Below are 12,277 nucleotides of genomic sequence, written 5' to 3' on the forward strand. Positions count from 1 at the left end.
TGCAATGCATTTTTTATAGATTTATTTTTCTAAAGTATTTAGTCTTATTTGTAAGGTTATCTTTTGAAATTTGTTTCTTTTTTAATAATGTTTGCTTTATTTGATGCTATTTCTTTTTAATAATGTTTGTTTATTTTATGGTATTTTAAGTTAGTATTTCTTATTTTAAGGTTTGTATATAAATATATACTATATAAACCTTCTATGAAACTTTGAAAATTCTTTATAAATTTATTTCTTACATTCTCTCTGAGGAAGCTCAGCTTCCTCAGTGATCAATCTTGGCAGCTGAGATCTGTGTGAGGAAAAGTGTCAGGGAAAGCAGCTGGGATCAGAGGTGATGCCAGCCCATGGATTCCACTGCAGGATTCCCAAACAAAACTGATGTGGCACAAGCAATTTCTGCCCCCACAAGAGTTTGGGCTGGAGATCTCTGCTGGGTTTGGTTTCACTTCAGGTCACCTACAGTGACCTCAACCACCTTGCCTGGCTCTGCCTTGGGATGATGACAGTGGGAACATGAGCCAGGCCTGGCATTCCCTCCGTGCTGGGCTGGGCTGCCCCTTGTCCATGGGCTTAAGGCTTCCCAGCAGTGACACAGAGCTGGTTCACACCTCCCTGGTATTTTTACACATCTCTGGCAATCCTGCAAGTGTCAGTGGTGCAGGGTTCTGGCTGTTTGCAGCCCTAGGGGGTTCATTTTCCATTGATGGGAAAGAGGTGGCAGAGGAAATGCCCTAAAAGCTGAATATCCAGGTCTGGGTTGATGGGGAGCAGAGGGAAGCTGCTGGGCAGGATGGATTGGTGAGGAGGTCAGAGGACTAGAGTAGGGAAGGGGTGAGCACACATTTTTCACTGGACCCCAGAATGGTTTGGGTTGGAAGGGATCTTAAATCCCATCTCATTCCACCCCTGCTGTGGGCAGGGACATTTTCCACCATCCCAGGTTGCTCCAAGCCCCATCCAGCCTGGCCTTGGACACTTCCAGGAATCCAGGGGAAGCCACAGCTTCTCTGGGCACCCTGTGCCAGGGCCTCCCCACCCTCAGAGCCAGGAATTCCCAGTTCCCAATCTCCCACCCATCCCTGCCCTCTGGCACTGGGAATCATTCCCTGGGTCCTGTCCCTCCATCCCTTGTCCCCAGTCCCTCTCCAGCTCTCCTGGAGCCCCTTCAGGCCCTGCCAGGGGCTCTGAGCTCTCCTTGGGGGCTGGAGTTATGTTTAAAACTGCTGACCCTTTCCTCCAGATATAATCCTGTGACATCTTTGAGTCCTTGGCGGCTGCTCCTCTTCCTTCCCTGACAGTGAGCTCTCCCATTTGACCTGGGCTGGTTCCCACGTGCCAGGATCAGGACTGTGTTTATTTTTCCATCCTGCCATAGCCAAGTTTGTCATTTAATAAACATCACCCCTGCCAGCCTGATCCCTGTCCCCTCTGTCAGCCAGGGGAACAGATGGGAGGGCACAGGATCAGAAATGCCTGCCACTGCCCAAAGCTGGAAAGGAGACAACTGGAGATTTTGAGATGAAAAGAAAAAAAAATTAATGTATTTCCAGCTCTGTTGTGCCTTCAGACCTGATCCAAAGCCCTCAGCTCCTGGAGAAGGAGCCTGTGAAGGCTGAGTGTGCCTGTCAGTAGCTCCTCACTCCTGGAGCATGGCAGAGGATCTTTCCCTGCTTGTTTTTGGAGTGTTGGAGCTTGGGTTGATCCCAGGGCGGCCGTGGTGAGCTGCCAGCCTCTGCCAGGGTGTTGGAGGAGTGACAGCCCATGGACACAGGGATGTTTGTTGAGGGAAGCAGCTGCAGCTCATGATGTAAATTCTGCATGGATTCAGTCCCAGCTTTGTGCCTTTGTTGAGCAGGGAGCAGCCACGCTCCAGCAGCAGAGAGCAATCCCTGAGGAGCAGGCTGGGGAGGAATGGAGTGGGAAGAAGGTGGCTTCTCATCCTTTAACCTCCTCACATCATCTGCCATGGCCTGAAGTGAGCAGAATCTCAAAATCCCAGATTGGTTTTGATTGGGAGGTACCTTAAAGATCATCTTGTTCCATCCCAGGGGCAGGGACACTTCCCACCAAAATCAATCAGTTCAGGAAAATTCACACTTAATGAATGTATTCTCTGGGAAAAATCAAGGTGGCTACCAAGAAGTGGCAAAATCAGTAGCCAGAAGCAGAAAAGCTTTTACAGAATTCTTGTCTGACTTACTGCTACACATATTTTAGGTCAAGGGTAATCTGATTTTTTAATTACTCCTTTAAAGGTTAAATTGTATAGAACGTCTGATCACAGAGTAAAGAAAAAACCCAGCAGTATATACAAAAATAGCATCCATTTAAGTTACATAAATCCTTATAAATATAAGAGAGAAATCAGTTATTCTATAAAAAAAATAATTTGGAACATGTGTTCCTGAAGCACCAGCAGAACATCCTCATGCTAAGGACTTCAGCTAGCAAATCTTTATAAATATACCTGCAAAATTCTTCCTCACTCTGACCAGAAACAAGTGCCAGAAGATGCACATTTTTATTTTGCACTGCAACAGGAGCTCTCCTGTTTGAATCTCAAATGACCATGGGGTTTTTTGGCAATCACAACACGTCCCATCCCTTTGCAAACACCTTTCAGGGCCACATAAATTCTACTGGCATCCTCGAAGCTTTGTGGCAGGAATTGAGACAGTTTGGGCGGGGGTTTGTGGATGATGCTGTCACTGCTTTGATGCCTGTGCATGGAATTTTTGTTTGACTCAAAAGACATAAAAAGGAGGGAGGAAAAGCAGCCCTAAGCTGAAAGCACTGAGGGTCTGTGCACTTGAAGGTGCCACTCAGAGGGAAGAGAGTGGCCTCTGCTGTCCTCTTTGCAGTTGTCTGAGTCACCTGTGGATTGAGTGACTAATTCATAATATCCTCAAGATGTTTGTGTCATATTAATAATGATTTCCACAGTTGGAAATTACAGTCATGTAACAGAGTCTGAAACAGAGAAACATTCATACATGTGTTTGTGTGTGTTTATGGATTATATTTTATTTTTATTATTGTTTCTCCCAGTTGTGACTCCCCTGTGCCTGTAGCTGGGAACAGCCATGCCAGCCCAAAAGGACAGATGGGTTTCTTCCTTGGTTTTCCTTCTCTCCTGTGCCTCCTCCATCCCACAATGTGGAAGTGCCAGCCTGCAGCAGGAGCAGAGCCCCCAGCACTATTTCAGTGGCTTGGAAGCTGGAAAACCATCCTTGGCTTTTTTCACCCCCACTGGTATGTGTTTCATGTGAGTTTCCATCAGCCTGGGGGCTCAGCAAGGCTCGGTGAGAGTGGAACAATCACAGAATCGTGGAATGGTTTGAGTTGGAAGGATCTTAGATCCCATCCAGTTCCACCCCCTGCCATGGCAGGGACACCTTCCACTGTCCCAGGCTGCTCCAAGCCCTGTCCAGCCTGGCCTTGGACACTTCCAGGGATCCAGGGGCAGCCACAGCTGCTCTGGGAATTCTATCTCCCAATTCCCAATCTCCCATCCATCCCTGCCCTCTGGCAGTGGGAAGCCATTCCCTGGGTCCTGTCCCTCCATCCCTTTTAGAGTCTCTCTTCTCTTCCTTGTTGGCTCCTTCAGGCACTGGAAGGCTGCAGGTAATTCACCCCAGAGCCTTTTCTATTTTCTCAGCCTTTCCTCTAGCAGAACTGCTCCATCTCTCTGATCAACTTGTGGCCCTCCCCAGTGAAGGAGAAGTTCCTGAGATTTTTAAACCCAAAGAGGTTTTGAAGAACTGGTCAAGTGCTGTGTTAGCACAGTTCCAAGTGCTCCTGACCTCTTTCCTGGGATGAGTTCTTTCCTGGCTGTGTCCTCAGGCACCATCCTTCAAACATCTTCATTCATTTTCTGGATTATTTTCTGGAGGTACTGTGGAGGAGAAAGCCAGTTTCCTAAGGAATTTTCTCCTCTTCCATAACACCTGCTAGAAAAAGCAGGAATCCCTTTCATGAGGGAGAACTAAAGGCTGTCATGGATTAGGAGAAGATCCTTGACCTTGCTTTTGTTCTTCATGATCCTCTGGGTATGATTTCCCAAAGACACTGGCGTGGGCTGAGGAACATCTCCCACATCTCAGGAGGAATGTGTGGCAGGAGGAATGCTCTTCACCCTGAGGACTTGCAGAGGATTTTTTTGTGTGTGTGTTTCAGTTTCTCCTAGTGCCCAGCCCTTCTTGGAGCACATTGAGAGCTCAGCTGAGGCCCTCCAGGACTATGGTGTTTCTGTGGTGAAGGTAAATGGGGCTCAGGGAAGCTGCTGGGTGGGATGGATGAGTAGGAGATGAGCAAGGAAGGGATGGGCACAGATTTTTCATAGAATCATGGACTCACAGAACAGCTTTGGCTTTCAGGGAGCTTAAAGCTCATCTCTTTCCACCTCACCTTCCATAGACAGGGACACCTTCCACTATCCTGGGTATCCCTGTCCAGCCTAGGCTGGAACATTTCCAGGGATGGAAAATCCCCAGCCTCTCTGGGCAGCCTATTCCATGTCCATGTTTCATGATGGATGAGGTTGGTTAACTTCTTTTCAGCTCAGTGCAATAAATATTTCAAACAAAGGAGTTTTTAGCTGCAATTTTATGCAGATTCACGTGAGGGAATTACAAATTCAGGCAAGTGTAATTAGACTCTAAGAAGTGGTTATATATTTATATTTGGATTTATTTAGTTTCCTCCAGCTACAGACCAAGTTCAGTAAGGAAGCACTGATCTGTCACTTTGAATATGCTGGGCAGATCATGGGGTCCCCAAATCAGCAGGCTGAGCTGGAAAACTGAATTACAAACTCCACTCTCCATCTCTGGTCTCCATTTTGGTGGATTTTCCCTCCCAGAAGGTTTGGAAAGGCTGGATTTACACTCTTGGATGGAAGAAAGCTTTAGGGGATGTGTGTGGCCATTGTGGGGCTGAATCTGTAATTACATGTATTTGCTGTCTAGGTGAATTGCCCCAAGGAGGATGTCTCAAGATATTGTGGAAAAGAAAATGCATTAAGGAAAGCCTTCCTGTTCAGGTGAGGGGCATTTCTGGGCACTGCACTGGGATTACTTCCCAGTTTGAAGGAAATGTTTGAAGGAAACACTGTCAGCATTCAGAGATGTCTGTGGAGGAATGAGAGGAGCCACAAAGACAGCAGTGACCTGCAGAGTTCAGCCAAAGGTACCCCCAAAATTCCAGTACAGGCAGAGGAGATGCTTTGTCCTCAGTGTGAATTCTCCCATCCTGCCCCAAGTCCTCGGAGCAGCAGAGGGATGAGCTGTGGAATGAAACCACAGGAGAAACCCTCCATCAGTGTTCTGCTGTTCCTCTGGCCTCCCACACTCAGAGCTAAACTCAGGCCACAAGATTTTGGGTCTAGTCCAAGAAAGAAACACTTTTTGGTGCTCTCCTTGTTGGTGGGGTCAACTCTTCTGCCGTGGGTGGGAAGGTTCAGCTCCTGGTCTCTCCAAGGGTTGTCACATGGAAGCTTTTCCATGTATCAGCTCAGTTCTCATTGACTGTTGTACTGATAATCATGGAGTAATTGAGGTTGGAAAAGACCTTTAAGGTCATCAAATGCAACCATTCCAAAGATGTTTAACGTCATCAGGTCCAACCATTCCAAAGATCTTTAGGATCATTGAGTCCAACCATTCCATTTAGGATCATTGAGTCCAACCCTTCCCCCAGTGCTGCCAGGGCCACCATGTCCCCAAGTGCAGCAGGAACCTGCTCACCTGGGCTTGAACGATTCCCAGCTCCAATCAAAGACATCTCAAGTGTGTTCTGCCATTTCTCCATCGTCCTCCCTATCCTTCTGAGCCTGCCTTGGCTCCCTTTTCCCATGGGTCCATGCAGTGAATCTCTCTCAGTTCCCTTGGTGAGTCTCTCTTCCCTCTGCAGAGGGAACCGACTGATCCGAGAGTTCCCCACCGACGCCCTGTTCGACGTGAACTCCATCGTCGCCAACGTCTTGTTGTAAGTCCAGACCACATCCCACTCTCTGAAATCCTTTTCCTTTCTAGTCCCACTAAATTCCAGCCCCAGGTTGATGCCTTGTGTCCCATCTGGGTCAGCAGAAACTTATACCTTGTGAAGGCTGACCTAGAACCGAGAGTAGATGGAGCTAAAGAATAAAGCAGGGATTGATTCCAAGGATCTCCTCCATGGACCCACCTTGGGCAGCACCAGAGCCCAGCCAGGGCTGCACCCAAGATGACCCAAAATGGTCCCAAAATGCCCGGCCGGGCACGGGGTCTCTCCCTGGGATCAGCTCTGCTCCATTCCCACCTTGCAGTTCATTGTCCCAGCCCAGCTCTAGCCCAGGCACTCCCACCCTGCTTGTTTTTCTCTCTCCAGCCCACGGGGTTTGTGCTCCTGGGCTGAGATTGGGATCATTTGTCCTTGGTGCCCAGCTGGAGCAGGAATTGTTTTGTCTCCCTGTTTTGTGCAGAGAGCTCACCATCCCATAATAAGGAGCCCAGACCCACACACTAAAGCAGCACAGAATCTGAAAAATATGAAATCTAAAACCTGAGGCATCAAGGTGTTCCAGAGGCTGCTCTCAGTCAAGCTGCTCTCTTCATTATGGTTTGACCCTGTTAAACTTTTTCCCTTGAGACAACTCACCAGCACACACCTGGGCACCTTCAGTTGGCTGTGAATCCTTAATCTGCCAGCAAGGAGCTGGAATTTTACCCTGTTTTTCCCATCATGATTGTGTGGCCGCAAATTTACTCTTCAACCAGTTGCTAATGAGGTTTTTTTCTGCTTCCTCAGTGCCCTACTCTTTAATGAAGTTAAATATGTTGAAACACTGGCAGATCTTGAGAACATTGAAAATGTGTTGAAAGGAAAGTCCAACATGGTCTTTGCCTACGTACCAGCTACTGGGACAGCAGGTATGGATCCTCACCTTTCCTTCTTTCCTCTCTTCCCCCAGCCTTTTTTTTTGTAGAGTATCTAGGAGCTGAGTTTCTGACCCAAAATCCTGCAAATGAAAACCTGAAAGGGCCTCCCAGCCACAAAATCTCTATTTCCATGTGTCTTGCTTTGTTTTCAAAGGGATCAGTTGCACCAGAAAAGTTTTGCTGGGAGCATAAACCTTGAGAGATGGACGTGGAGAGGGAAAGCAAGCCAGTGGTTGCTGTCTTAAAAATAGTAAATCCTGGCTCTGCAGTGGAATGGATTCTCACACAGCACCTGTTTGCCGGGGAGCAGGAATGGGATCCAGCTCCAGTTGCTCACTTCCCTTCACAGTGTGTTTCCAGACAGACTCATTGTACCAAGAGTTTCTAAAAGCCTTGGATTTGAAATTTACACCTGGGATTTGATATTTACACCTGGGAAGGATGAAACAGGAGATGTGGAGGAAACAGAGCTGAGCTCACCTTGCCTTTCCCTTTCCAGAGCACAGAGCTGTGATGGAGGCAGCTTTTGTCTATGGGACCATCCACCAGTTTGTCCTGACAACTGAGGCAGCACTGCTGAAAGCCACCAGGTACTTCCAGAGACGCCTCCACCATGGAGAGCTGCTTCCATGCCCTGTTTGCCTCACTCCTGGTGTCTCAGATTCCCAGAGCAGCTCTGGCATGGCATGAGGATGCTGTGCCCAGGGTGGACAGTCAGATCTGTTTTCCAAAAGCTGCTGGTGTTCCTGGCTTTTGGAGTAGCCTTGCTGTTTGTGGCTGTATTGGGTGGTTTTTCACAGGGGAAGAGCCCTCTGTCTCCTTTCCATGGCTGGTGGATCAAACCTCAGCCATGGCTTTCCAGGAGAGTTGATGTTAAAATCCTACAGCACTCCCCCCTTGTGCTCTGATATCCAAGAGCAAGAACTGTAGCACTGCTCATGGATCTGGGAATTCCCATCCCATGGCCTCACTGGCCACCCCCTTCCCCTGCAGGAGGAGCTGCTTTAGAATGGCAGATCCTTCCTTGTGACTGCTGATGTGACCTCCTGCAGTCAGGAATGTGAGGGAGGAGCTGGGAACATCCCATGGGATGTTGTTTCCTCAGCCCAGAGTGTGCCCAGCTGGCCAAGAGGCACCTGGTTTGTACCAGCCTGTGGCTACAGGAGCAGGGCAGTGCCTGTCCCCTGTGCTGGCACTGCTGAGGCACCTCCAGCCTGGGGACAGCTCTGGGCCCCTCAAGACAAGAAACACTGAGGGGCTGGAGAGTGTCCAGAGAAGGAAACAGAGCTGGGCAGGGTCTGGAGAACCAGGAGAGGCTGAGGGAGCTGGGAAGGGGCTCAGCCTGGAGCAAAGGAGGCTCAGGGGGACCTTGTGGCTCTGCACAGCTCCTGCCAGGAGGGGACAGTGGGGGTCAGGCTGTGCTCCAGGGAACAGGGGGAAATAGCCTCAAGTTGTGCCAGGGGAGATTTAGAGTGGATATTAGGGAAAATTTCTTCATGGAAAGGGTTTTCATGTCAGAACAGGCTGCCCAAGGCAATGGTGGAGTCACCATCCCTGGAGAGATTTAAAATCCATGTGGATGTGGCACTTGGGGACACTGCTCAATGATGGCCTGGGCAGTGCTGGGGGAACGATTGGACTCGGTGATCTTGGAAGGCTTTTCCAACGTTAATAACTCCATCATGAGTTACCTGGGATTTTGTCACCGGCACCGGGGTGGCCCTCCCCGAGGTGCCCTTCCATCCTTGCGGGGTTTCGGGGAGTTGTGCTGTGCTCCCGCTAGATGGCACGGTTGTCATTGCACAGGAACCGCCTGAATTCTCCTTAAAGCGGCGCCGCCCCCTCCCGAGCTGCTGAAGTGGGGTGGGAGCTTCTCCAGCAGGAACAGCTTCCAGGCAGCCGGGGCAGCAGGATTTGAGGTCTTAATAGTGCACTTTGCTCTTCCATGGAGAGCTCTTAAATCCTTACCCAAAGAAGGTGATCCCTGTTTTAGGGGTAGGGAATGGGTGTATCAGAAAAGGAAAGTGACTTCCCGAAGTTAGCACAGGCCAACAACAGTGAAGGTGTCACAGCTAACTAGAGACACCTTCCACTGTCCCAGGGTGCTCCAAACCCCATCCAGCCTGGCCTTGGACACTTCCAGGGATCCAGGGGCAGCTACAGCTTCTCTGGGCACCCTGTGCCAGGGCCTCCCCACCCTTACACTTCCCAATATCTCCTCTCTCCCTGCTCTTTGTCAGTGGGAAGCCATTCCCTGGGTCCTGTCGCTCCGTCCCTTGTCCCCAGTCCCTCTCCAGCTCTCCTGGAGCCCCTTCAGGTCCTGCCAGGGGCTCTGAGCTCTCCCTGGAGCCTTCTCCTCTCCAGGTGAACATTCCCAGCTCTCCCAGCCTGTTCCACACCCTGCCAAAACCCTGGGCTTGTGGACAGTGTGTGAAACACATCAGCAAACCTGCTCCTTCTCTCAGGGCACTTTGAACTCTTGCTCAGAGTGGGTTTTGTTTCCTCTCTCACAGCCATGATGACCCCGATGTCTCCTCTGCCTGGCTCTTGTTTTGTCACTGCCAGCAGGTCACAGAGCCAGCCCAGGCCTGCAGGAGGACAGCCCTGGCACAGCCCCTGACCCTGCTCAACATCCACAGGCACCTCAAGCTCATGGCAGCTCCACTGGTGGTAGGACTGGGAAGGAGGAGCTCCCTGGGTGGGAGGGCAGGGAGGGATGTGAGGATGAGGGTGGTGAGAGAAGAGAGAAAGGCTGAGTGTGGGAATCTGCCCCTTCCAGGGTGGGTCCAGGCAAGGAGCAGGAATCACCTGGTGCAGCTGCCTCACCAATTCAGGGCTGGCCAGAACCTAAATAAATTATTGGGGGGCATTTTCCAAATGACTCTTGAGCACTGCCCAACTCAATGTGAAGTTTGTTCCAGTGCTCTTGGTAAAGAACCCTTCCTAATGTTCTGTCCAAACCTCCCCTGATGCAGCTTTGAACCATTTCCACATGTTCTATCCCTGGATACTCTGGAGACATCAGTGTTTCCTCCTCCACATCCCCTCAGGAAGCTGTGGAGAGCAATGGGGTCATCCCTCAGCCTCCTTTTCTCCAAACTAGGCAACCCCAAAGTCCTCAGCTGCTCCTGTAGGTTCAGGAGCATCCTTTCAGAAAGCTGTGGAGAGCAATGGGGTCATCCCTCAGCCTCCTTTTCTCCAAACTAGACAACCCCAAAGTCCTCAGCTGCTCCTGCAGGCTCCCTGCAGGAGCTTCAGCACCCTCTGGAATTTGCTGGCAGTCCTTCCCACCGTGGTGATCACAAGGGACAGGAGGTTCCCTCCTATTTCCTCCTTCCAAGGGGCAGAGAACTTCAGCAGCCTCCTGTTGCCAGTGGTCATTCCTGCCCATCCAGAAGGATGAGTGGATGAGCTGGGAATGCTCCTTCAGCCATTTTCCTGGATCAGGCCCATGGAGCTTCATCAAGCACCTCTGTGCTGTCTTGAAGCAGCACGTCCAAGGCAGGAAGGGAAAGATTCCAGCTCTTGCATGTTGGGGCTGGGATTTTCAAACTGCTCCAGGGAGTGGATGCCAGGTAAATAAAAATGAGTGGAAATTTGACAACTGGAATTGCTAAACCACAAAAACCCCCCACAAAATAAAGCCCAGGTTTTTAACAGGGAAGGTCGTGACATGTTGGAACAGCTTAACTGGAGCTGTGTGGGTTCTGCTTCATGGATGTTTTAGAATTGGGGTTGGAAGCTTTTTCCTGAGGATTTCTGTGGCTGGGGAAGAGGTGAGGTACCTTCAACTTGTGGAGCTGTGCTTGCAGCATAACCCTGGCTGTTAACCCTGGCTGCTCTCCAGACAGAGGTTGCTGAGGACCCAGAGAAGATCTCCACTGTCCACTTGCAGCTCGGGCTGCCCCTGGTGTTCATCCTGAGCCAGAAAGAGACCTATGAGGCTGACAGGAGGACAGCAGAGTTTGTGGCCTGGCAGCTCTTGGGGAAAGCAGGAGTTGCCCTTTTGTCCAGGTATTTCTCTCAGGTTTTTTTGGGGTTCTGCTTGCTTTTTGGGGGGTTTCTGAGCTGGGTTACCCCAACACCAGCATGACAGTCTGTGGACTCAATCACACTTGGATGAGAGGCAGTAAAACCAGGCTATGTCCTATGACAGGGCGTTTCATATTTAAGGATTTATCCAGAATTGTATTAATTTGGAAGTTTTGCTGACTTAGGGATGGAAAAATATTCAGATTAAGAGAGATTTTGGAGAGGAAACTTAGCAGTGATTGAATTAGTGATGTGACCTTCTGTGTCCCACCATCTCATGTTCACTTTGTGTTTTGGAAGGGACCTCGTGGAGCTGAACGTTCTGCAGCGGTCAAACGTGGCCCTCAAGACACCAGATGAGGTTGGATGCTGGATTTCTTCATTGGACACCTCTGAGCTCTGGAGAGGGTGGTGGGATGTTGCTCATCTCTGGGATTGATTTGACAGCATTCCCTGAAGCTCAAGGAGAAGTGTCTTTCCTAGGTTATCCAGAGAATCTGTGGATTTCCCAGCCCTGGAAGTGTTGCAGGCCAGGCTGGACAGGGCTTGGAGCAACCTGGGACAGTGGAAGGTGTTCCTGCTCATGGCAGGGGTGGAATGGGTGATCTTTAATGTCCCTTCCATGATTTGGGTGCTGCAGAGCCACTGTGCCTGCTGGGAAGGAGAAAGCAGTGAGGTTTTTTTGGGTTCAAAACACTGAGTGCCATCTCCACTACCCCTTAAGGCAACACAAGGTTGTGAACTCCATCCAAGTGCAAATTCCCCAAAAGATTTGGACTTCTGAAGGCCTTAGGAAAGGTGTCAAAAGATGGGAGAGGGACTGAGTGTGAAACAAAGAGCAAACAAGCAAAGCTCTGTGCTGAGCTGATGTAAGCCAGTGCCTCTGGCAGGGAGCTGGGAGAAGGGCAGGGTGTGAGTTAAATGAGGCTGATCAAGATGAGTTAAACTCTGGAGGGACCTGACCCAGCTTGTGAGGCAGGCTGGGATGGGGTGCTGGCAGATGCCAGGGAACACAGATGCCCCAGATTACCTGAACTGTCCCACTGGTGATTTCAGGTGCAGGATCAGACCTGAGCATCCCCTGAGGGCTTCCTGTGGCCTGCTGAGAGATGTGCACTTGGGTGGCTCTGGGAGCCCATGGGAGGTGCCAGCACTTTGTCATTTCTCTCAGCTCCTGATGAACTTTCCATTTTCTCTCCAGTGCCTTTGTCTGAGCTGGTGCCAGCACTGGTTTTAAGCTGACAAGGTCTCATTTCTGAGAAATTCATGGTGCTTTTTTGCTTCTTTCCATGGGTGGCCAGTCCCTGTACACTTGGGAATAT

The 12,277-nt window shown here is 50.0% G+C and overlaps 1 protein-coding gene across 1 annotated transcript in view; it reads left to right on the forward strand.

Moving 5' to 3' along the window:
- TXNDC16 (thioredoxin domain containing 16) overlaps positions 1-12,277 on the forward strand; it is a 39,288-nt gene that overhangs the window by 3,490 nt on the left and 23,521 nt on the right. The window contains exons 3-11 of the mRNA XM_009101608.4: positions 3,055-3,258; positions 4,183-4,265; positions 4,974-5,047; positions 5,917-5,991; positions 6,793-6,914; positions 7,423-7,513; positions 9,437-9,593; positions 10,771-10,937; positions 11,256-11,316. Of these exons, the coding sequence (XP_009099856.2) occupies positions 3,090-3,258; positions 4,183-4,265; positions 4,974-5,047; positions 5,917-5,991; positions 6,793-6,914; positions 7,423-7,513; positions 9,437-9,593; positions 10,771-10,937; positions 11,256-11,316 (999 nt within the window). The 5' untranslated portion in view covers positions 3,055-3,089. The remainder of the gene's footprint in view (positions 1-3,054; positions 3,259-4,182; positions 4,266-4,973; positions 5,048-5,916; positions 5,992-6,792; positions 6,915-7,422; positions 7,514-9,436; positions 9,594-10,770; positions 10,938-11,255; positions 11,317-12,277) is intronic.

This window comes from Serinus canaria, chromosome 5 (genome assembly GCF_022539315.1).
Source record: "Serinus canaria isolate serCan28SL12 chromosome 5, serCan2020, whole genome shotgun sequence".
Classification (NCBI taxonomy): Eukaryota; Metazoa; Chordata; class Aves; order Passeriformes; family Fringillidae; genus Serinus; species Serinus canaria.